At 39.0% G+C, this 26,889-nt stretch overlaps 1 protein-coding gene across 4 annotated transcripts in view; it reads right to left on the bottom strand.

Moving 5' to 3' along the window:
- The window catches only part of MYOM2 (myomesin 2), a 286,047-nt gene that overhangs the window by 99,412 nt on the left and 159,746 nt on the right, over positions 1-26,889 (bottom strand). For all 4 annotated transcript variants that reach the window (XM_073675391.1, XM_073675390.1, XM_073675389.1 and 1 more), the window contains 3 exons: positions 20,886-21,007; positions 17,951-18,138; positions 2,330-2,456 (listed from right to left, as the gene is read on the bottom strand). In XM_073675391.1, the coding sequence (XP_073531492.1) occupies positions 2,330-2,456; positions 17,951-18,138; positions 20,886-21,007 (437 nt within the window). The remainder of the gene's footprint in view (positions 1-2,329; positions 2,457-17,950; positions 18,139-20,885; positions 21,008-26,889) is intronic.

Raw genomic sequence — 26,889 nt, 5'->3', positions numbered from 1 at the left:
GAATGAGATAACGTTTTTGTTGAGTGCCGATAATTTTTCTTTCTTTTTGGATCATTCTGTAGTCATACTACTTTACATACTAAGTTTACAAGTATGTGAGTTATGTTAGCAGAAAGTAGAGTTACATATGAATGGCAGTGTCACTGCAGAATCTGAATACACAACAGGTTTATTTGTAGTTCATTAACATGGAGACACACAGATTTTTTTTATGCAATTTTTTTAGAATTTTGTTCATCAAATGACTACAGCCATAATGCCTTGCAAATTATCCGTTCCTGGGCATCTAAGTGCTTTATAAATTGTAATTCTAAGAATGTCTTGTGATTTGTTAACCTCTTCATGACCTTGCAATTTTCCGTTTTTGCTCTTTTGTTTTTCCCTCGCCTTTTTCCAAGAGCCATAACTTTTTATTTTTCCATTTCCATAGCCATATGAGGGCTTGTATTTTGTGGGACGAGTTGTACTTTCGAATGACCCTATCCATTTTAACATGTTATGCACTGGAAATCCGGAAAAAACTCCAAGTGCATTGAAATTGCAAAAAAAGTGCAATTCCACAATTGTTTTTTGGGTTTTTTATTTACTATATTCGCTATATGGTAAAACTGACCCAGCAATATGATTCTCCTGGTCAGTACGAGTACACAGATATCAAACATGTATAGTGTTTTTATTTTATTTAAGTGGTGAAAAAAAAATCCAAAATTTGTAAGAAACAAAATGTTGCTTCTGTTGCCATTTTCAGAGACTAACATTTTCATTTTTTGGGATCTGGGGCTGTGTGATAGCTTGTTTTTTGTGTCCTGAGCTGAAGTTTTTATTGATACCCTTTTGGGGTAGCTGCAATGTTTTATCGCCTCTTATTGCATTTTATTTCAATGTTGCAGCGGCCAAAAAATAATAATTTTGGCTGTTTGATTTTGTTTTCCTGCTACGCCATATACTGACCGGATTAATTTCTTTTATATTTGGATAGATCTGACTAGTATAAGCTGAGGGGGGGCTTTTTCTGTATAAAAAATGTGCTGAAAAATTTGGCTTATACATGAGAATATATGGTAATTGTTTCATTTTCCATGGGGCAAAAGAGGGGTGATTTGAACTTTTGTGTTATTTTTTTCCTATTTTTAAATATCTTTTTTTTTACTTTAGTAGACTTGAAACTGCAATCAACTGATCGCTTGTGCTATACACTATTATGTATATTATGTATAGCAGAATTTACGATCTCCTATGAACGCCAGTCACAAGCCGGCATTCACAGGAGTATCGTAATGTCAGGCACGGAGGTCTTCAGCAGACCCAGAGCTGTCATGACAATGCATCGGTGTCCCACAATCATGTAACAGGGGCACTGAGGGTGGGAGGCATGACACGCTTCCTGGCTTCCTGCCAGTGATTGACAGCAGGATTTAACTTGTTATCAGCCGCAGGCGGAGCACTGCTCCACCTGCAGCTGTTAAAGGCACATGATGACTGATTAAATCAGTCATCATGTGTGGAGAAAGTTGTGGGCCCACATCAAAGGCATGGACACGACCTTTGACATAAATGTACGTCAAAAGTCGTTAAGGGGTTAATTACCCATTTGACTTGTTTTTCTACAGCATTCATTTTACTTTATTAATACTTATGAAACTCCTGAAACTAAATATTTTTTTTTGTTCTGGACATAACGACATTTCATCTATGCTACAGTGAAATTTATACATCTACTAAACTGCTGTGTTGCAATAGATTTATTTTCCCTTGAGACCTTAAGTTTACTCTGGAAATATCAAGATAATGACCTACTGCATGACTTAATGATTGGCAGAACAACGGTTTGTATCAATGTTTGGTCTGATCATTGCCCAATGTATACATGATAAGAGCAGAGATATCCAAAAAATGAAAAAACACTTGTTTGCCATATAGCATCTTTTATATGGGGAGTACAAATTATTGCTTGTAGGTAGCACATTTATATAAACAAACAGTGTTACAGCATGTATTAGAGGAAGGGGAACAAATAATTATTCACAGAAAATACCCTCCAGATAATTCCTATATTAAAATGAAATCAGTTTATCTGCTTGATTAAAAGGACCCTTAGACTAGGACTAATTTTTTGTAACCAGATTTTTTAATCTGTCAAGTGACAGCTGTAATCTAAAGGTATACATAGACTGGCATACAATTCACAATTCAGTATACTCCGGAAGCCTGAAGCTCTCGACAGTAAAAACTGGCCACTCTTTCTACCTAAAGTCTACATGTTCCTCCAGGCTCAAATTATTCAATTTTTGCATCCCAAAAACTCCATACTATAGTACATGTGACTCACCTGGCTCAGGAAATGTCCAAGCCTCACACTTAAAGTGCTCACTGGGTTCAGAAGGAAGGCCAAGGCCAGCAAGGTTACTTGCAATAATTTTATATTCATAAAATGCTCCTTCCTCTAGGCTCTCAACCTGTGGGCAATAATTGGAAAGAAGTTTGTATGTGAATAAGAATAACGTAAGGCAGTAGTCACAGAATCAGGGGAATACTTATAAAGCCTTAAAAGTAAAATACTGTATTAAAATGTAGTGATTTTGTAATATACCCCTTATCATCCAATGAGTCATGAGTTTCATAAAGCTAATGGGATTTACTGAAGAAATGTGCAGTAAAGTACGATACTTCAAAAGGCTACAGATTTCCTTGGGAGCAGATTTCAAAACCATCTACGCTCAAGTTGGTGAACAAAGAAATGTTTGTCATCATTATTCTTACAAAGTTTTGTATTCAAAGAACACTGAATTGAGGATGGCAGCAGAAAAATCAAATAAGATTCCTAATGAAGCCCATAAGTTTCTTTGTCTGCCTCCTCAAGGTGTTTTCAACAAATATGATTCACAACAGTAATGTATTATTCATTCTAAAGTACTTAAAGAGATTTGATAAAGAGATTCAATAAAAGGACGCGTGATGTGAAACTTTACAAAAGACAAGACTTTGACAGGACTTTATGTCCACATCAAAGCTGAAAATATTCCAAACATAAGACATTTCTTTCTAGAGATTTTCATTTTGCTGGTTTATGTATATTAAACACACATAATTTTAGATCAGACAGTTTTTCCTGTTCAACAACATACCTACAGAGTGTTTTCCGTTTTAAGCCTACACAAATTAACACTGATTAACTGCATAACTAGATGTCCCCTATAATAAGACACCAATGATGCAGTCAAGAAGGAGGAATTTTTTTGTGGATTCTGACATAGATCATCAGCAAACTGTAAGTTGTTTCATGTCTGCTTGTGTCCTCTTCACAGAATATAAACTACTATTGTTGGTAATCTGCTAATATAATCATAGGGTAATAAGAGAAAATCTGATTTTCCTATATCTTTTCTCTGCAAAATCAGAATACTTCTATTATAAAGGGAGCAATGCTACCTTGGGGGGGTTAAGGAAAAACTATATATATATATATATATATATATTAGTAAATATTAGGTTTATTAAACCTATTTTTCATAAGTCAATAGTACAAACAAAAATAAGAAACTTTACAAGATTTATTTTTAGAGAAATATGTCTTTTCTCCACCCAAAAGCCACTTCCCATCGCACACATCCCCGCCTCCTCAATAGATAATTTACACATAAATACATCTACATTTCTTTTTACTCAAGGCAAGAAGGACTTCTAGCTCACTGAGGGATCAGGCTACAGCTCGCTGTCGAAGTCTCAGGAAAGGAGAGAGAAAAAGAAGCAAGAGGAGGAGAGTGGGGAAAAGAGTAACCAAGGCACAGAAAGCACAGGCAGTATTGCTGCTTTCTACTAGGATTTTTTTTCTCACCCCAATTCTGGATTTACAACTGCAAAACTTTGTACTATTGTCCAATGATGTCCATGCTGCTTCTGAACATGTGCTACATAGATACAACACAGAAGGAATTGCTCATCATTTTGTGTGCACTGTGTATGGGAAACATCATAGACGCTGGACTCCACCCACTAGCTCAAAGACAACTAAATGATAGAGAGACCCTGCAGAGGGTAAAGTAATGAAAAATGCAGGGCAGAAGTCATATAATTATTTTTAATTTACACACACACTTAACAGCTTTGACACATATACGCATTCCTGGAGGCTTTTTAGGGTTCTTGTAAAATAAAATGTTAAAGATAAAAAAATCTAACAAAGAATTATGCATACCCCCCTCTCAACACTCCTGGAGAAATTTAGAGATATGTGCATGTTAAATTAGTCGTATCAGGTAGTCTTAAACATTTTATCATTTAAAGTGATGTTTCATTGGGTGACAAAATAATAAAACAAGGTGAAGAACTATAAAAGCTACTAAGAAAAACGTTGTAATGAATATTAACTATACAGTACAAGAAATCCATAAAGTATTGTTCCTAAGTTGAGTCCGAGTAAGACCAATTTTTTAGATTCCAATGATTAAATGCACCAACTAATCTTCAAGTCCACTGTTAAAGCAGCTTTAAAAACAATGTAACTATTGCATTCTGCCTAATTCTTACAATCACTCTATTCGAAACCATGAAAAGGAAACGTAATCAATAACAACATGCTGGTTCAGTGGTACTTTTCTAACTGATACTATAATGAGCTTGTAAACAATGATCTGCTAAACAATTACAGCAATTATGAACAAATACCATTTTCACAATTCATTTACTGTGGGAGCTATCGCAATAAATGATATCTTATTTGTGAATTTACTGTCTTAATAATACCAAAATCATCATTTATTTTCAGGAAATAGTGGTGGAGCTTATCATGCTTCTGTTTACTCAAGTGTACTCTTCTTAAGTCACTATAGCATGGCAGTCTACAGAATGGAAAATCTAAGGATTTTAAATAAAATATATTTGCAGTAAGACCAAAGTCTTTTCTTATAAACCCCAATACTTAGCGTGAGATAAAAGACTATATTTCATCAATCAAAAATGAGTAAACATTTCTCCACAAATTCTTTGAAAAGCATATTGTTTATGGTGGCTGAGAATTTTGATCTTTCACCTAGTTGAAAGTAAAACTTTTAGTGGTTGGATCATAAAAATTCAGATGCCTAGAGATTATGGGAAACACTATTATTATATGCACTAGGAGAAATTTGCTTCATTAGTTAAGGGGTAACATTTCTCCATACGGAGAGCGACATGTTAAGCATGTCATGGTGAGGAGACTTTTAAAGCCGCAATGCTCCTCTGGGAAACATGCAAATTGTCTAAATTGGCAGTATCCCGAAACATTGTGTCTGCAAATTGAGTTTCTGGTTCTGGCTTATATCCTAAGTCATGTGATAAGGCTCTTTAAAGGGTCACTATTGACTTTTAGGATTGCTACTTCCTGTAGGTGGCACTAGAGTTCTAGTCCTCATCCACTCTGAAGAGACAATTTGCTTCATTAGTTAAAAACTTTCACATTTCCAAATTTTCCTAGCCACAACTAGCAAACACTTGGAGTCACATTAAATGCGGTATCAGACAGGAACTATCGGACTGTATATAAATATGTACAATGTTTACAACACAAATAGCAATTTACTATATGAAAATTTATGGGATATTCTCTTCTCATATCCTGATGGCATATCCACATGATATGCCATAAATGCATGCTAGATGTGGGGGACTCACATCTATGTGAACAATAGGGCCCCACAGCATGCAGCTGACATTCAAGAGGTGGTTGGAGATTCCATACAAATGAATAGGAATTCTGAACATCTCTCCTCTGATAACTAAGCATATCATGTCCCCATTCTTGAAACAGATGCAGATTTCATTAAACATCTATTAAACATGTATGGCATATGATAAGCATATGTCATAAATCGAAGAAGTAGAATACTCCTTTAATTTCCATTACTGTAAACATATTTGCACAATTGAACACCAACCTACGAACACAAGGGTGCATAGGCCATTTATCATAATAAAAATACTTTTTATTAATATCACATTTAATAGATGCAAAGTAAAGAATTAAAGCGAACCTGTCACCAGGTTTTTATCATATGAGTATTAAAAGGTTCACAGAAACACTGAACGCTAGGTAAGAAAATAGCAATTTCATTATGCCAATAACATGATGTCCTAACAGGTTAGAATATAATGGATAAATCTATAGAAGAAACTCCTGCTAAGTATAAATAAAGAAATTGGAGTGCTGACTTCATCAATATTAACCAATAACTATGCTTTATTCTCAATACAAAAGTTCATTACAAAAGTTCATTAGAAAAATATTTCTTCTTAGATACAATGTAAAGCATAATTAGTCAATGGACATCTTTTCTGGGACTTGGGTGGGATACTGAGAAATCCTTGACATGCTGTCGCCACACCAACACAACTTTGTCAGGATTTGATGTGCATAAAGAATAGGGTGTTATTAGGTAGAAAGAGGGGAGATATGCAACGTCCTAAGCACACCGTTGTCATGATGTTGCGACGTTGAGGAGATGACACGCAGTTTGCACAACTGTCTGTAATAATGACCAGAATTTCAATAGTGAAAAATACTGGAATACCTGCCAGAATCAAACCAAATCTTGTCTTTGTCTTTGGTCAGTGCTATTATCAATTCACAAACCTGGAAATCCTTACTGATTTGTAAATTTACACTCTGTAAGAAGTAATCAAAGACAGCCAGATACAAAAAGATGTGCAAGCCAAGCCACCACTAAGGGCCTGTCGCATCACCCATTCAGAATAGTTCTTCAAATCTAGTTATTAAAGCTACAAACACCAATTTCCCAGTAGGTGCACAGGAGCTTTGTACTCTTTTCCTCAATGTTTACCTCCTGTAGTACTCTAGTAAATCTGAGTCACAGAGGTTACACAGCAAAAAGCCCATCAATTTTTCACTAGGGGTCTACCAGCCAGCCCTGATGGCACTTCTAGTATATAAATCCTCGCTTGATGCCCTCAAATTAACCCCTAAAATGGGAGTTATTGGAGTTCTATCTGTAGTTATATAGTGCTTCTTATTATATACAAGCAACTGGCAGGGATAGGGGATTCTTTGTATAAGATGCATAGCACAGTAAATTTTTGACAACCCATGGGTTGTCTACTAGCAAAATGAAAAAATTGAAATGGCAAGAAATGGGTAAAAAAATAATAAAATTTTACATACTCACTGTTCCAACCCCTGTGGCTCAGGTACAGATGCTCCTATTGGTCTCTATTGGGACAGGAAGCACTTGACATCCATCAGCATTAGAGGCTGTTAGACCCACTTGGCAGTAATTTATCTCCCATAGGAGCAAAGGGCAGGGACTGATAATTCAAAGTGCCCGATCCTTCTTTCCTCAGTTATCTGCCAGGGAAGAGTTTGGAGACCACCATACCCATTAAATAGATGGTCAATCCCAGTATCAATGAGTTTGGACAACAATATCACCTTAATTCACTTCAACACTAAGGTGTCTATACACTTTTGAGAGCTGTAGGTTTTTTTCAGCCAATGTCTATCTCTTTTGATCCCCACATACACATGAAAGCTCATCTTGGTTGAGCTTTCTTAGGTTTTCAATGGGTAGAGTGGATTAAGACACTGCCAGAAGGACTAAAGTATCAGATGTTTAACGATTAAACAGTCTGATCCTTATCTCTCCCTTTAGGGGAGAGTTCAGAGACAACCAAACGCATATAGTGTCAGCCTATCCCTCTGAAATTGGTGGGTTCACCTAACTTGAATTTGTTAGGGTAGGATATCAATTCAACAAACTAGGACCTAAATCTGGCCATTGAACACATACTCTGATTAAAAGTTTTTATGTACTTTTGATATCTAAATGCACTGTGCATCCTACCTTTTTTGGATTTGTATATGATATGGTTACTAGGCCTTAACCAGTGGATTTGCACCTATCATCTATTTTTTATAGCTTGTGCTGCTTCAATTAATTTTTTGATTGATAGATAGATACACAATGAAAAATACTGGAACAGCACCAAATAAAAAAAAAATGGGTGCATGGCCTCCCAAACAACTATTCCGTTGTCATATAAATATTGTATAAGAAAAGCAAGCAGCAATCCAGAAAATTCTAAGTGGAAAAAAGTGAACTTATTAGCCCCTCTGGTGTGGCAACGTTTCGGCTGTGAACAGCCTTTCTCAAGCCAAAACTTAGATAGAAACATAGATAGACTGAAAATGTCAGTCTTACAAAGGTTGTAATGCATAAGAAAAAAAACTGTCTTAAAGACATTTAGTGACATGTATCAATATGTAACACAAGGATGTCTTCTCATTATCATGTATAATATTATAATTCAATTTACTTCAAAATGAAATAGGGAAGAAGTAGAAAATTAACCCAGACCCTTGCGATTTATAGTATATACTATTACAATAATGCATAATTATAGGAAAACTTGAAAGGATTGAAAACTAAGGAAACCATTCCATTAGCTAAGAGCTGTTGAAGAGATAAAGATTCATCACTAGGAGATGGAGTAAGCGCTAAAATAATTGTCTGAAAGTACTATTAGATCTGCTTTGTTCAAATCTCTTGCAGATGTAATTTGTTTCATGAACGTACAATGGTATATTATCTCATTGAGTTCTGACAGATTGATGACTGTTAAAATCTACTAGTTACAGTATTGCTGGCATATGAACTCTAAATGCATCAGTCTGTCATCTAAAAAGAGTGCCACAATTATACTAAATCCCATTAAACTTAAAGTACTATTTCAAGCTGCCTTCAGTTTTATATTGGGTAGAATTACTTCACAAAAATGAGTTTGATTGAAAATAATTATTTCCCATTGCTCATATAATATTGTGCAGCCCTGTAAACAGATTGTAGCCCCTCATAGTGGTCCCTGTCCAATATTTCCAACACACTCAGTAATATTATAGCCATGGTTATTAATCAGTCCATAGTTTTTGAGTTTATGAATGTGGCAAAAAACACCACGTTCACATTAATTGAGGGCAGAATTACTGAAGACAAAACCCACAATGTATGAACATGGCTTATATCTACATCATATAAACATACAGTGCAGAACAAAAGTTTGGACACACCTTCTCATTTAAAGATTTTTCTGTATTTTCATGACTTTGAAAATTGTACATTCACACTGAAGGCATCAAAACTATGAATTAACACATGTGGAATTACATACTTAACAAAAAAGTGTGAAACAACTGAAAATATGTCTTATATTCTTGGTTCTTCAAAGTAGCCACCTTTTGCTTTGATGACTGCTTTGCACACTCTTGGCATTCTCTTGATGAGCTTCAAGAGGTAGTCACCGGAAATGGTTTTCACTTCACAGGTGTGCCCTGTCAGGTTTAATAAGTGAGATTTCTTGCCTTATAAATTGGGTTGGGACCATCAGTTGTGTTGTGCAGAAGTCAGGTGGATACACAGCTGATAGTTCTACTGAATAGACTGTTAGAATTTGTATTATGGCAAGAAAAAAGCAGCTAAGTAAAGAAAAACGAGTGGCCATTATTACTTTTAGAAATGAAGGTCAGTCAGTCTGAAAAATTGGGCAAACTTTGAAAGTGTTCCCAAGTGCAGTTGCAAAAACCATCAAGCGCTACAAAGAAACTGGCTCACATGAGGACCGCCCCAGGTAAGGAAGACCAAGAGTCACCTCTGCTTCTGAGGATAAGTTTATCTGAGTCACCAGCCTCAGAAATCGCAGGTTAACAGCAGCTCAGATTAGAGACCAGGTCAATGCTACAAAGAGTTCTAGCAGCAGACACATCTCTTCAACAACTGTTAAGAGGAGACTTTGTGCAGCAGGCCTTCATAGCTGCTAGGAAACCACTGCTAAGGACAGGCAACAAGCAGAAGAGACTTGTTTGAGCTAAAGAACACAAGGAATGGACATTAGACCAGTGGAAATCTGTGCTTTGGTCTGATGAGTCCAAATTTCAGATCTTTGGTTCCAACTACTATGTCTTTGTGCGATGCAGAAAAGGTGAATGGATGGACTCTACATGCCTGGTTCCCACCGGGAAGCATGGAGCAGGAGGTGTGATGGTGTGGGGGTGCTTTGCTGGTGACACTGTGGGGGATTTATTCAAAATTGAAGGCATACTGAACCAGCATGGCTACCACAGCATCTTGCAGCAGCATGCTATTCCATCCGGTTTACGTTTAGTTGGACCACCATTTATTTTTCAACAGGACAATGACCCCAAACACACCTCCAGGCTGTGTAAGGGCTATTTGACCAAGAAAGAGAGTGATGGGGTGCCACGCCGGATGACCTGGCCTCCACAGTCTCCAGACCTGAACCATATTGAGATGGTTTGGGGTGAGCTGGACCGCAGAGTGAAGGCAAAAGGGCCAACAAGTGCTAAGCATCTCTGGGAACTCCTTCAAGATTGTTGGAAGACCATTTCCGGTGACTACCTCTTGAAGCTCATCAAGAGAATGCCAAGAGTGTGCAAAGCAGTCATCAAAGCAAAAAGTGGCTACTTTGAAGAAATTTCTGCATTTGTTTTTTTTTTCAGTCAAGATGGGGTGCAGAGTGTACTTTAATGAGAAAAAAAAGAACTTTTTAGAATTTACCAAATGGCTGCAATGAAACAAAGAGTGAAAAATTTAAAGGGATCTGAATACTTTCCGTACCCACTTGGTAATATCAAGTAGTAATGGTCAAAAACAGTGTCTTATACTGACGCTGCCATCCGCTGCCTTAGTCTTTGGATTTGTACATCCAATCAGACCTTTCAATACAGTCCACAATACATAAAACATATGGAAAAATTTGAGAGGAACTTCCAGACTATACTATTATTTACATATACACATTCAAATTAATTGGAGAATAGGAATTATTCTTATATGGGTAATCCCTTTGTATAGGATGTTCCATAATGAAGAAAGATATAGGGTTATTCCTAAAAACATTAATCCCTATCTATTGGCTAGGGGATAACTCTTTGATCATTGGGTGTCTGACAGCAGGGATCCCAGCCATCCTGAGATTGGGGCTCTGGAACTCCAAGAACGGGCTCTGCAGCCCGTCTTATAGTTTCATAGTTTTTTTAAGTTGAAGGTAGACATAAGTCCATTGAGTTAAACCTATCGTTTAACATGTTAATCCACAAGAAGGCAAAGCTTCATTAGGCAGGTGCTATTAGCCCCATATTAGTGGAAAAATTCCTTCCAGACTCTACATACTAGTTCCCTGGATCAACGTCGCATCACAGAATCTACTGCCCATAACCTGCAATATTATATTTTTCAAGAACTGCATCCAGGACATCCTTGAACATTTATGGTGAATCAGATATTACAACATCATGTGGCAGAGAGCTTCATAGTCTCACTGTTCTTACAGTAAAGATTTGCCTTCTGTGATTATGATTAAACCTTCTTTCCTCAAGTCGTAGAGGATGGCACCCTGTCATCATTACAGGCATAGGTGTAAAAAGATCATTAGAAAGATCTCTGTACTGTCCCCTCATATATTTGTACATTGTAATAAGATTGCACATAAGTCTTAGTTTTTCCAAACTGAATAACCCCAAGTTTCATAACCTATCTTGGTATTGCAGACCACCCATTCCCTTAATAACCTCGGTCGCTCTTCTCTGCACCTCTAGCTCTAGTTCAGCTATGTCCTTCATATACACCTGTGTAGCAGCACTAGTGACATTAGGCAAACAATGTTCCTGTTAAGAGCATCTATGGCTCTTTTAATGCATCCCTTTATTTTATTTGCCTTGGCAGCAGCTGTCTGGCAATGGTCAATAAAAAGTTGAGTTTGCCATCCACCCATAAACCCAAGTCTTTTTCAGTGACAGTTTTACCCAGTGTTTTACAATTTAGCACACTTATCCATATTAAACTTTATTTGCCGTTTTTCATCCAAAGCCTCCAGCTTACAGTAATCCTTCTATAATATTAAATTATCCTCCTCTATGTTGATTAACATGCAGAGTTTAGTATCATCTGCAAATACTGAAATTCTACTTTATATGTCCCCTACAAGGTCATTAATAAATATATTAAAAAGAAGAGGACACAATACTGACTCCTGTGGTACCCCATTGTTAACTGTGACCCCATCTACTTGTAAGTGTGTTCCATTAATAACCAACCTTTGTTTCCTATCACAGAGCCAGTTGTTAACCCAATTACAAATAAATTCACCTAGTCCTATTTATCTCATTTTATGTAGCAACATTTTGTGTGGCACTGAGGCACTTTTAAAAGTCTGGATAGACAACCTCCTCAGTGATACCCTGGTCCAATCTGGAACTTACCACCTTATAGAAGCTGATCAGATTAGTTGACAGGACCAATCCCTCATTAACACCACATGTTGATGCTGGGTCATGATGTTATTCTTACTGAGATACTCCAGGATAACATCTCTTAGAAAACCCTCAATGTTTTTTACCCACAATAGAGATTAAACTTATCTGCCTATAATTTCCAGGCTCAAACTTTGGCCCCCTTTTTGAATATTGGCACCACATTTACTATGCGCCAGTCCGGTGGTACAGACCCTGTTATTATTTATAAATTAGTTGTAAATTATCAAACTCAAAAAGGAAAGCGCTGTACTTGGCTATTTCCGGCAGTCCAATTCACAATGATTAAAGGGGAGGAAGCATTCATACCTACACTCCATTCAAGAACAAACTTCAGAGCTTGCTTTCTGGGCTCCAGAGCCCTACTTTTGGGATCACTGGGGGTCCCATCAGTTGGACCCTCAGCAGTAATCAAGTAATCTGCCATTAAATTGATAGGGGATAACAATCTTTTGGGAGTATCCCTTCAAAGCTCTTCTAGAAGTCACCAACATATTGCAGAAAAAGATCCATCATTACCTTCTGATGGAATATTATTATTATTATTATCAGTAAATACACTTTGGATGATGCCCCCTTCTATTTTCTTCAGTGCTCTTCTTCTGTTAAGGCATCTATAACAATGCTAATAATCAGTTGCGAATTCATCATTACAATGCTAGGTTTATAATTCCCATGAGACGATATCCCAGGAACATATTTTCATTTTGGAGCATGTGGAGAGGACTTGACTAAGACATCAATCACCCCTCTCTGGGTGGGATATCTGCAGAAAGGGAGAGTCTGTATATTGCTGAGCACATGCCTCTTGCACTAGTCCTGGTAATTAACATGTGAGGCCCCACAATATTAAAAATAGATTTTTGATAAAACGTAGAGAAGTTTACTTGAACCCTTGGAATGATAGTAATCAGTATTTAAAGAGAACCTGACATCTGATATGCGGCAGCATGTACGAGGCTCTGGCTTTGTGTTCTCAGACAGGTAAGTTTGACTCTGGAAAAGTGAAAAATATAATTTTAATGGCCATTAGGGGCCGAGCCGCGAGGCAGATTAGTTGGACAGGCGGGTCCCCGGCGGAAGTTCCCCACCCATTGCCCTGGACTGATAGGTCTCTGCCTACATGCGCGTATAGGCAACGACCTGTCAGTCACTGTCAGCGGGTGGAGAGAAGTCGCTAGCGACCGGCTGTCCGACTAGTCTCCATCACGGTTCGGTCCCCGGTGGCTAGTAAAAGTATGTTTTTCTCTGAAATGTCGCAGCAATTCAGAGTGAAACATACCTGAATGAGATAATACTGCGAGTGCCTGATTCATGCTGCAAATAGATTGGGCAGCAGGTATAAGCTGTCAGGTTCACTTTAAAAACACATGTTATTAGCTTATAAGGGTAAATCCTGCTAACTAGCTCCCTTTTAATTAATTAGCTATGCATTAGCCATACCTGGAACAGTAAAACTGTAACGTGGGGTATATTAAACACCATTTTCCGAAATATGGACCCTGGAGTTACAGAACAACCTCGCAAGAACTTTAAATGAGTTTAATGCACTTTTTCCTACTCCAGTTACTTTTTGTAAGGGAGCTCATAAAATGTAGCTGTGGGCTAACTGTAAGAACAGAGAAAATATCTATCATTTGGTAGCCATTATTAATCTACTGTAGCTTGCAATATGAATACTAATAGTCTTAGGATGATGTCTCAGGGCTTTGATCTTAGAAAATGTAATTTAAAGCACCTTTTGTTTAGATTAAAGATGGTCCATGCACCATAATATAAGTTGACACCTGCTATCATCTCAATTATATTACAAACATCATGCTAAATCATATGATTTCCCATTAAATAAACATTGTTTATTGGGGGTTTATGGGTATATTAGAATTGTAGATAAACAGATAGATATGTAGTACTGTGCAAAAGTTTTAGACAGGTACAGAAACAATGGTAAAAAGAAAGAATACTTTTAAATAAACAAATGCTAGCAGTTTATTTTATCAAAGTACAAAATAGAAAGTCAATGAACAAAAGAAAAATCTAAATCAAATCAATATTTGGTGTGACCACCCATTGCTTTGAAAACAGTATCAATTCTTTTAAGTACACTTGCACATAGGTTTGAAGGATTTCGGCAGGAAAATTGTTCCAAACATCTCGGGTAACTAACCAGAGATCTTCGGTGGATGCAGATAGAAATCCTTCTGTGTCTTCATGTAATCCCATACAGAGTTGATGATGCTGAGATCAGGGCTCTATGGGGGCCATGTCATCACTTCCAGGACTCCATGTTCTTCTTTACACTGAAGACAGTTATTAATGACACTGGCTGGATATTTGGGGCTGAAGAATAAATTTTGAGCTAATAAGACGTCTCCCTAGTGGTATTGCATCATGGATAAGTCTCAGTCTGTATTTTTCAGCACTGAAGACACCATTAATACTGAAGAAATCATTAACTCCATGTCACTGTTACCTGCCGACGTTCATTGTTGTACCGTTCTATCGTTCTTCAGCACTTTGGTGAACAAATTTTAACTCATCCGTCCAGGTCACCTTCTGCCATTTTCCTGCACCCAATTTTTTATGTTTTTGTGCATAGTTGAGTCACTTGCCTTCTTTCTATGTCAAAGGTATGGCTTTTTGGCACCAATTCTTCTATAAACACCACTTCTCGCCAGATTTCTCCAAACAGTAGTTGGGTGTAGCCGGGTCCCACTGGTTACTGCCAGATCTGAGCACTGATGGCACTTCTAAACATCTTCCGATTTTGAAGGGAAGTAAGCATGAGGTGTCTTTTATTTGCTGCACGAAGTTTCCTTTGCCGATCACTACGTCTATGGTTCTCAATATTGCTTACTTCTTGTTGCTTCTTCAAAAGAGTTAGAACAGCATATCTTGAAACTCCAATCTCCTTGAAATCATTGCGTCGGAGAGACCTTGCCAATGCAGTATACCTACTTCATGTATTGTTGCTTTGTTCAGTCTTGCCGTAGTGTATGACCTGTGACATGAAACTTTCTTTCATAAAATCACCTTTGTGGTAAAGTTTAGCTGTTCATTACCCATTTTTAAGCCTCCTACACAGTTGTTTCTGTTTCTGTAAATGTAAGTCTACATATGAATATGATTATCATTATTACCTGTTTGGTATAATTGAATACTTATACACCTGACTATAATCCTACAAAATTTCTCACTTTATGCAAGTGTACCTAGAAGAATTGATGGTGCTTTGAAGACAAAGGGTGGTCACACCAAATATTGCTTTGATTTAGACTTATCTTTAGTTCATTCATGTTGCGTTTTGTTAATTGATAAAAATAAACTATTAACACTTGTATTTATAACGCAATTTTACTGTCCAGTATTTTTCTACACCTGCCTAAAACTTTTGTAGAGTATTGTTGATTGATAGATAAATAGATAGAGAGAAACATAGATAAGAAAATATCATACACTTTGGATATAAAAAGTCTACACACCCCTGTTATAATGTCAGGTTTTGTCATGTAAATAAAATCATACCAATAAGAATTATTTCAGAACTTTTTCCATCTTTAATGTCACCCATAATCAGTACAAATCCTCATAAAAAATGAAATCATTTTGAGGGGAAAAATAAAATAACAAAAGTAAAATACTGTGGTTGCATAAGTGTGAACACCCTCTTATATATTTGTGATGTGGTTGTGTTAAGAATTTGCCAAACATGTTTAAATTCATGTTAAATAGTAGTCAGTAGAAATGTGCCATCATTCAAAGTAATTCTGATTAATTCTGATTAACCACATAGAGTTTTTTTTTCCTGACACTTACCCTGTTGCATCTTACATTAAGCGTCATGGTCTGTTAACAAACGTATAACATAGCAAAGGGTTCTCATTGTAGAAAATTGGTCCGGCAGGTCATCACGAGGCCTACAGTAACATTAAGGTAGCTGCAGGAATTTTTCGCAAGTACTGGTTGTGTACTCTTTATGACAAAAAACTCCTGTATTCTTCATATATCTGACCTATGGGATAGGCAAGATGGCAGCCTTTCCGTAACAAAGAAAAACATTCCAGCCACAACTATGATTTGCCAAAACCTACACCAAGTCTGCCACAAGCATGTGGAGAACGTGTCATTGTCTGATGAGACCATGGTTGAACTTTTTGGACATAATTCCATAAGGTATGTTTGGCACAAAGCCAACACTGGTGATCATCAAAACTACACTATACCCACAGTGGAACATGGAGGAGGAAACATTAAGCTTTAGGCTGTTTTTTGGAAGCTGGAACTGGGGCTTTAGTCAAGATGGGGGGAATTATGAACAATTCCAAATCAGTCAATTTTGGATTAAAACCTTCAGACCTCTGCTAAAATGCTAAAGATGAAGAGGAATTTTACTTTTCAGCACAATAACAACCCAAAGTATGCCTCCAAATCAACAAAAGAATGGCGTCGCCATAAGATGACCACAGTTTTCGAATTTCCCGGACAGTTCCTAAAACTGAAAATTGAAAATCTGTCGATTGACTTGAAGAGGGCTGTATACAGAAGATGGATTAAAAAACTGACAGATTTGGAGCGCTACTGCAAGGAAGAGTGGGCAAAGACTGAATTCTGTCATAAATTCAAAGACTACTTCAAATATTAGATTCAGGGTGTGCATATTTCTGCAACCACATTATTTAAGTTCTTTCTTTATTTTTTTTTCACCCCAAAAGATTTCAGTTTGTTTTTCAATTGGATTGTGCAGATTATAGGTGCCATTAAAGGTGGAAAAAAGCTCTGAAATTATTGTTCTTGGTATGTTTTTTTACATGACCAAAACCTGGTATTTAAACAGGGGTGTGTAAGAGCAGTAACCTCCTGGCTATGCGCTGCATGCAGTAAAATAATACTAATAGCCGCCCTTCTTCCCAAGGCAGCAGGACTTAAATGATTCACCAGCCAAAGATGAAACCGATCAGCAGGAGATTAAATTCTGTGCAGGATTTCTATAAAATTTACTTTATTGGGATCATGCTGTACAGATAATGCTGCAGGCTAACAAACATTTAATTTAAACATTAATTTCTTATTTAAGTTTTAATTTAAAGGGAATTTATCTATAGCTTTTTGCTATGTAATCTGAGAGCATCAAAATGTACAGACAGAGACCCTCATTCCAGTGATGTGTCACTTACAGGGTTGCTTGATGCTGTTTTGATAAAATCACTATTTTCAGTGATGCAAATCTAGCAGTTCTCGGAATGCTGATCGGTGTATAACCCCACCCACACCACTGATTGGCAGCTTTCTGAGTACATTGTACAGTGGCAGAAAGCTGCTAATTAGTGGGGGGCAGGGTTACACAGAGCAGGAGGACTACTAGTCGTACAGCAATAACCTCCTGCTGAATCAGCATCAACCTCCTGCTGATTAAAAGCTGATTTTGCTGAAATTACAACAAACAGACGAGCAAGTGACAAATCACTGGAATCAGGGTCTCTGCCCCTACATCATGTTGCTCTCTGAATAAATAGCAAATACCTGGTGACAGATTACCTTTAAGATTCCTTTGGTGAGGTAAATCAGAGACTTACTAAAATGTTCTGAGATTTCACATTTTTCTTTATATACAACATTAAAGTTTATGTTGTAACAAACCTTGTAGATCCTTTCTTGAACTTGTCTGCTATTCACTTCATGCCAATTCAGATGGTTCGCCTCTCGCTTATCAATGTAATACCCAGTTATATTGGATCCTCCAGTGACTTTGGGTAACTTCCAACCTAGAGTCATGGATTGGCCATCACAACTCAGGAGGGTAATTCCATATGGATGTGAAGGCGTGGCTGACAAGGGAAAGGACACACATTTAATGACTTTATCAATTTAGGCAAACAGTGTCTCATTTTGATGCCGCAAAAAAGTCCCGAAAGGGAACCTGTCATTTAAAAAAAGCTAAAAAGCTATTAACCTGCAGCTATGGGGTTAGTCAGCAGGTTCATAGAGTTATGAAGCTGCTTGGCACCCCCGCTGAGAGCCCCGCTGCCAGGAGGAAGTGAGTTTTATTCCTCCCAGCAAATTTGGGCTTTCAGTCATACGGGTGGGTCGGTGGGGCTTCAGGCACCGCTCAGTGCATAGTGAGCGGTGGCTTTGACCAAGAGCCCGGCACTGACTGACACACTGCTCTAATGCTCCAGCTTCATAATGCTATTAACCTGCAGAATAATGTTTAATAATGGTTAATAGCATTTTTTTTACATGACAGGTTCTCTTTAAAGTAACTATACTGATATTGCAGCTCAACATTATGTAAAATAACCCTTCACCCTGGCAGTGAAGAGTTACTAAATATTTGTCATGTGTAGTCACCCTACCTGGTGCCTCTATTTTCCTCCTACTGACTCCTCAACTGAAATCAGTGTTTCGGTCCTCCTGCATCCAAGATGGCTGCCAATTTGGCACGGGAAGCACATTTTTAAGTTTGAACCATTCCTTCTTTACCTTTCTTGCGCTGTGGAGATGAGGTTCAGATTTATCACTATTCCCTATGGTAATGCAGCGGCCAACTTGGATGCTGCAGATCCAGAATGCTGGTCTCATTGGAGGAGTCAAACAGAGGGCACCAAGTAGGGTGACAGTACATGAGAAACCTATAGTCACAGTTCAGTGCCAGGGTACAAGGTACAGGGTGCAGAGCTGCAATACCACACACAACCTCTGGACAGGTAAGGTGCTATATTTGAAATAAAGAAGCCAAATTCTTGTACATCGTCTTCATAGTTCATTCTGCAGTCTTACTGATGATCATAATCTGTACAATAGGAGTATGCGTTGAGTAAATGTTTAACATTACTGTGCTGTTGACGGCATTATGAACATTCAAAGTGATTGCAAGGTGATTTGTGATAGAAAGCACCTAGTGACAGTGAACTGTGCATGTGATCACACTATTGTAAAACACCTACCATGGGGTATACCGCCTCCTAAAACAATGGAAATAAAGTTAATATGTAAAACAGAGCAGTACCAGGTAAAGATATCTATATATCCATTTATTCATCTATCTATCTATCTATCTATCTATCTATCTATCTATCTATCTATCTATCTATCTGTATCTATCCATATATCTATTATCTATCTATCCATCTATTTATCTATCTATTTATCCATATATCTATCTATCTCTCTATCTGTATCTATCTATCTATCTACAAGTATCTGTATCTACAGTATCTATCTATCCATATAGGATACGAGAGATACCTGTCCTAAGTGTCCTCATGCAACTGATCAGCAGAGGAGCTGGGGAGAATGAAGTGCTGCAGCGAACGGCCCCAGAGCTGTGCTCAGTGAGCGACAGGACACTGCTCCTGAGCTCAGTGGAGGTCTGGGGCCGCTCGGCTTGCTGCAGCAGTCATTCTCCCCGGCTCCTCTGCTGATTGGTCGCATGGATTACAGAGGGAGACATTCAGGACAAGTGAGTATATGGATTTTTTTATTTTATTCTTATTTTTACACATGTGGACACTGCAGGAGCAGACACTACCCTCATCACTGTCCCTGCTAGTGCTGATCGCAGCACCGGCAGGGAACAATTATGACGGCAGCATTCAGCACCCGGCACTTGGGAACAGCGCTAACTGTACTGCTGACTCCCAGGTGCCGGTACGTGTGATCCTGATGTGGCACACGGGCGGCACATGGTTGCCACATGTGTGACACACTCGGACACACGGGACATGGATATCTCCGGCACCATTTTTTCGGGTACCGGAGATACACAGATGTGCGAAACCGGCCTAAGGCTGGGTTCACATATATCTGTTGCTACACACTCTTTTTTTCAACCTGGTGCAACTGATGAAAAAATGTAACTGGACCGGCTCCTGCACCTGTCTGGCACAATAACTGGTACAGCAGCCAAGTGGGCACAAACAATGAGATCAGTTCTTCCATCAGTTTCCAATGGCCATATACTGTATGAACTCAGCCTGAGACCTCATCCACATGTCTGTTTTTCACAAAAATGTTCTATCAGTAATTTTCACAGATGGAACATATGCCCATTATAAATTATAGTGCTCTCCACACGTACATATTTCGCTGGTGGTAAAAATCGTCCCACGGACCTAATGAAAATCTTATCCAGCACACTGCTGAAAATTGATCTATTTTTTTCACGTCCAAGAAAAAAATGCACTTCACTTTGAGGCCAAACTTACTTCTTATTTCCTAAAGTCTATAGAATTATAGCAAACGTGCAACCACACGGAAATTCTTTACTGCCCATTACCTTCCTGATCTTTTTTTGCAGTATGGATGTTATGCCCTTTTCTTACCAATGCTATAACTTCTTTTTAACAAAAACAAGAAAAATGCACAAAGCCCTAAAAGGACACCAAATCTAAGACATAACAAGATTTATGAGTGTGAAATATCCCATTTTTATCTCATTTTTAACATTTCGTTTTGGATTCTAAAACCTGTATTTGATCAATGCCAAGCCGCCTTGTGATTTAGAAGCTTCTCTAAAATTGACAGAAAAAAAAAGCCTTAAAGGACAGCGATACATTTATTACTGGATACTTACTTAGAGCAGCTTTAACGGTTATGGCCTCAGATTCTTGAGAATTTTCACTGACACCGACAGCATTAACAGCCTTCACTCGGAAAATATACTGTTCTCCACTTGTTAGACCGTGAACTACGAATCTGAGGAAAGGCATGTGGTAATATTATCACAAGCTCATTGAACTGCTCAATTCTTCATGTAAATGTCTTATTATCGTCGGAATTTGTCAAATATTTTATTAAAAAGTACGGTTTAAACGCAACTAATTTCTTGAATAACTTCTCAAAGTCAGCGCGTGAGACAGCACATATCTGTGTCAGAAGCCTAAGAGACTGAGTCAATCTTACATTTCTCATCCAGGAACTAAAATCTAAAATAATCAAAGTTATATTCAGCATAGTGTCATAGGCAAAGTTAGATGCCTGGGGTGTCAATGAAACTCCGTGCCAATTACCTCATGTTGCCATATATTCTATAACGAGACTATGCTGGATAGCATATAGACTGTCTAAAAAATCACTTCTTTATGTCATGAAATGTATCCTTTTAATTGCATCATTAGCTCATCATAGTCATTGTAGAAAAAAACATTTTTTTGCAAAAGGTTTGTTGTGCTTTTTGAACAAATCACAGTAAAACAGTTTCTTATAATTTTTTACAAAATGCATTTAACTCATACCCTTAGTAGGTCATTTAATTAGGGTATGTGCACAAAGAGTTTTTGGGGTGTTTTTTAAAGCAGGTCTGCTCTAAAAGACGTCAGAAAAATCGCTCAAAAAACACTTCAAAGACTCTTCCTATTAAATCCTGTTGTAAATCCACTGGCTGCTCACATGTGTAAGTGTGGCGCCCCTGAGGGTTCGATCGCCTCAGGGATGCTGCACCTCTTCAATGGGGTGTGGTGTTCCTCCTTCGAGGTAAGAACGGTGCAATGGTCAGGACCCCACCTCCACATCTAACACCACACTTCTCCCACCAGAGGGGGCTAGTAGGCACTAGTGTGCTGCCCCTACTGGAAATGGGAGACTGGGGAACCAAGAGATAGGGGGAACCATGTAGTGGGTGAGGGTGGAGGACGTACATTTAGTTACACTTAATATTCCATATTTAATAAACAGCCATCTTGGGCTCATGGTTCTTTGATTGTGATCTCCATCCCTGAACGTGGCTTCTGGGTGAACCTGCAGTGGATGGAGACACGGCCCTCGTACTTTGGCCTTGAGTCGAGGGGCAGGTTGAAGTTAACGTATGTCTCAACCCGGTCAAGGACCATACCAAAGAAGGCCTGGAGCTGAGGAGTGTAGCTCCACTGCAAAAGGATCCCAGGGGGATGCAGACGGAGCGGTATACGCCACCTGTCCTCGCTGTTCCGGCCTAGTCAGAGGGATTCCGGCTGCAAGAGGGGTACTGGCCCCCGACACCTGACTTTGCTACTCCACGTCCTAGTCAGGGAAGCCCGGCAGGCCCAGAGGATCCCACCGGGTAAGGGAAGGAGCGGAGCTGCCACCTGTACCCTTTTTCTGAGCGTATTCCAGAGGGAGACCCAGCCTATCTACACACACAGACAGGAGAGGACTCAGTCTGAAGTCTAGGAACACTCTGGTGCGGGGTCCTGATTAAGCACTTGAATTAATCGGAGGTTGTCGGACCCCCATCCCTGGTGACCGCAGAACTCCGTGAGGAGCAGGGAGAAGCCTTGCACCTGTACTCTCCACCGTGAGTAAAAAACCCTGGAAGTCAACCCCTATGGCCTCCGGACTCTTTATTTCTGCACTGAACCGCACCACGCAGCACCAGACCTCCTACACTACAACTCCCTCCATCCTCGTCCCTGCCCTGAGGCCCTGCTCCACCTGTGGGGAGTAGTATCAACGACGACTGCCACAAGATCCCGCCTCAGAGGACTGCAGCAGCGCTGGTGGCCTTCACCAGGTACCACAGGTGGCGTAGTCGATAAGAACCACTCAACCCTGTAAAAGACCATTACTTTTATGTGACGGCCCTAGGCACGGAGCGGGTCCAGGCCACGACTGCTTCCCCCAACATCTGACCCGGCTCCGAGTTCCCCATCTCCCAGGGAGGGCTGTGAGCGTCACATAAGGGTGACATAGGGGATGTCATATGCATCTCCGAACAGTGTTTGTAGAAAATTTGTGCTGATTTGTCACTGTTATAATATGTGGAACTGCATAGGGTTCTATGAGCACTAATGTGCGCAGTTAATGTATTGTAAGGTAGTAAATGTATCATGTTCTTTATGTGTAACATATAGGGAAACTCTAGGGCTAAGTATAGGACATAGGTATAGCATACGGCTCATAGTTTAGGTTAAGAATTGGAAAAGTGCAGTTGTGGGCACATCAGATACAGGAAGTAAATTGCCTAAGTTAGAATATAGTTAAACATTTGGGAACACCCCCAACATGGGAGGGGGTAGGGTTAGTTAAGAAGGGGAGAACTTCCTGGTTAGTGCAGTGAGTCTCCAGTGAGAGATTAGATTGAAAGATAAAGAAAGTGTTAGCAGCATTCAGGACTAGTGGGCTGGAGGGCATGACAGGTATGCACTGTTCTTGCAGCAGGAGAACATCTGCTACTGTCTTCTGCGGACATCCCTGCAATATTCGGGAACCTATGGCCAGAGCTAGGCACTGGAAAGTGTGCCTTATTTTCTTCCAACAAGTGGAAGCCAGACGGAGTGACACATGAGGGAGATGGAATGAGTCTCATGAGAACTGCACAGCCGGATAGAGTATCCCGGGGGCCGAAGGAGCCATTAAGCAAAGGGATATCTCACACTGAACATACAGAGAACATGGAAATGTACTGTGTTGTATCATCAGTTGAACATGGACTGCTAAGTAAAGTTGAAGTGTTTGTTATGAAGCGAGTGTCCCCTGATTTATGTGCGGCTGTTCTTGGATCCGGGATCGTGGAGACAGTGGAGGCCTGTGGCCTGAATGTGAGTACAATCCATTAAACACAGCATGACACTAAGGAACTGGGACATTGTTTATTTATAGGGTGCCAGGGAGTAGGAACACAGTAGCCCCTTGCCCATTACTACCGCCCTGCGCACCTTGCAACATGTTCAGTCTTTTAAGAGTTTTTCTTCTGCTTCAAGTTTTGAAAAAAGCCCAGTGGGAGAAAACAAAGTTTATATCAATTCTTTGAAGCTTATCCAGATGGAAAAACTCCAAACTAGGCATTGTCCAATTGAAAGGCTGCAAAAAAAAACACTTCTGGAAAAATCTTTCCAAAACCTTTGAAAACCTCTTCAAAATCGCTTCAAGAAATATATTTTTGACCACCTTGAAAAAGAAAATCTGCGAGCATACAGCCTTATACTGTTGTCCAAAAAAGGGTGAGGGAGAATGTTGATAAAGGGAAGGGTATGAATACAGTGGGCACGGAAAGTATTCATACCCCTTTACATTTTTCACTCTTTGTTTCATTGCAGCCATTTGGTAAATTCTAAAAAGTTCATTTTTTTTTTCATTAAAGTACACTCTGCACCCCATCTTGACTGAAAAAAATACAGAAATGTAGAAATTTTTGCAAATTTATTAAAAAAGAAAAACTGAAATATCACATGGTCATAAGTATTCAGACCCTTTGCTCAGTACTGAATAGAAGCACCCCTTTGAGCTAGTACAGCCATGAGTCTTCTTGGGAATGATGAAGCAAGTTTTTCACACCTAGATTTGGGGATCCCCTGCCATTCTTCCTTGCAGATCCTCTCCAGTTCCGTCAGGTTGGATGGTGAATGTTGGTGATGCCATTTTCAGGTCTCTCCAGAGATGCTAAATTGGGTTTACGTCAGGGCTCTGGCTGGACCAGTCAAGAATGGTCACAGAGTTGTTCTGAAGCCACTCCTTTGTTATTTTAGCTGTGTGCTTAGGGTCATTGTCTTGTTGGAAGGTGAACCATGGGCAAAGTCTGAGGTCCAGAGCACTCTGGAAGAGGTTTTCATCCAGGAAAGCTCAGTATTGGCCGCATTCATGTTTCCGTCAATTGCAACCAGTCGTCCTGTCCCTGCAGCTGAAAAACACCCCCATAGCATGTTGCTGCCACCACCATGTTTCACTGTTGGGCTTGTATTGGGCAGGTGATGAGCAGTGCCTGGTTTTCTCCACACATACCACTTAGAATTATCACCAAAAAGTTCTATCTTCATCTCATCAGACCAGAGAATCTTATTTCTCACAGTCTGGGAGTTCTTCATGTGATTTTGAGCAAACTCTATGCGGGCTTTCATATGTCTTGCACTGAGGATAGGCTTCTGTCAGGCCACTCTGCCATAAAGGCCCGACTGGTGGAGGGCTGCATGGATAGTTGACTTTGTGGAACTTTCTCCCATCTCCCTACTGCATCTCTGGAGCTCGGCCACAGTGATCTTGGGGTTCTTCTTTACCTCTCTCACCAAGGTTCTTCTCCCACGATTGCTCAGTTTGGCTGGACGGCCAGGTCTAGGAAGACTTATGGTGGTCCCAAACTTCTTCCATTTAAGGATTATGGAGGCCACTGTGCTCTTAGGAACCTTGAGTAATTCAGAAATTCTTTTGTAACCTTGGCCAGATCTGTGCCTTGCCACATTTCTGTCTCTGAGCTCCTTGGGCAGTTTCTTTGAGCTCATAATTCTCATTTGGTCTGACATGCACTGTGAGCTGTGAGGTCTTATATAGACAGGTGTGTGCCTTTCCAAATCAAGTCCTATCAGTGTAATTAAACACAGCTGGTCTCCAATGAAGGAGTAGAACCATCTCAAGGAAGATCACCAGGAAATAGACAGCATATGACTTAAATATGAATGTCTGAGCAAAGGGTCTGAATACTTATGACCATGTGATATTTCAGTCTTTCTTTTTAATACATTTGCAAAAATGTCTACATTTCTGTTTTTTTCAGTCAAGATGGGGTGCAGAGTGTACTTTAATGAGAAAAAAAAATGAACTTTTTAGAATTTACCAAATGGCTGCAATGAAACAAAGAGTGAAAAATTTAAATGGGGTCTGAATACTTTCCATACCCACTGTACATTTTAGAATGTTTCCTTTTTAATTATTCTGACCTGAAAGAGAAAATTTTCCCAATTGATCCCAAATGAAGTATCAATCATACTCTATAAACATTCAAACACTGTCACTATATGATATAACACTTCCATAACAACTAGATTACACAGGAATTCATGTTGTCTGAGTTTTCTCAATTGTTCTGGGATGGTAGCCCTGATTTAAAAAGGTCTTTCTGAGGCCATCAAGGTGTTTGTCTCTATCCATAGGGTAGGAACATATCCGATTGTATCTGATGGCTTGGCTGTAGACAATAGAGTTTTTTATGTCATTCTACATCAACTAAGGAATCTGCCCATCAGACTTTTGGGGTCATCACAACACTGCACCAAACAATAAAACTTTCACAGTCCTTATCTATGAACTGCTAAAATATTTACAGCCAGAAATGTTTATCTCTCCCATAGTAATAGCTCTACATTTCATCACCTGTCTCATCTATTGCATTATTTCTGTGCTATATTGTGTATAAATATGTGACTCTTCAGATTTTGGGTTATACTAGCCTGATGAAGAGACCTGAGTAGTCTCGAAAGCTTGCAATCTGTTACCATCTTTTCAGTTAGCCATTAAAAGGTATCAACCACTGAGGACTCTCAAATCTAAATATTTTTCTATCTACTGGCTAACACGATACAAAAAATATATATATATATTTTTTCCCTGTATCTAGTTACAGATATCATACATATGTTAGATTCAATGTTACAGTTAAAAATATATAGTATCTCAGATAATCTTATAGGTAACTTGTCATTAGATTCATGCTGCTGAAATTGGAGCCTGGCTGCGTGATTGCAACCATGTATGTTTTACTCTGAAACACTGTGGTATTTCATAGTTTTTGTAAATTCAGCTGCTTCTTTACCGCCCTGCTCCAGTTGATTGACAGGTGCACAGGGAGAATCCAGGCCAGAAACTGATTTGAATCAGTCAGGTCTCTCTCTATA

The sequence above is a fragment of the Phyllobates terribilis genome, unplaced genomic scaffold (genome assembly GCF_046119375.1).
Source record: "Phyllobates terribilis strain yellow unplaced genomic scaffold, ASM4611937v1 Scaffold_3__8_contigs__length_932513732, whole genome shotgun sequence".
In the NCBI taxonomy this organism is placed as follows: Eukaryota; Metazoa; Chordata; class Amphibia; order Anura; family Dendrobatidae; genus Phyllobates; species Phyllobates terribilis.
Note: the sequence above shows the minus strand (reverse complement) of the source record. Positions and strands in the feature narration are given on the sequence as shown.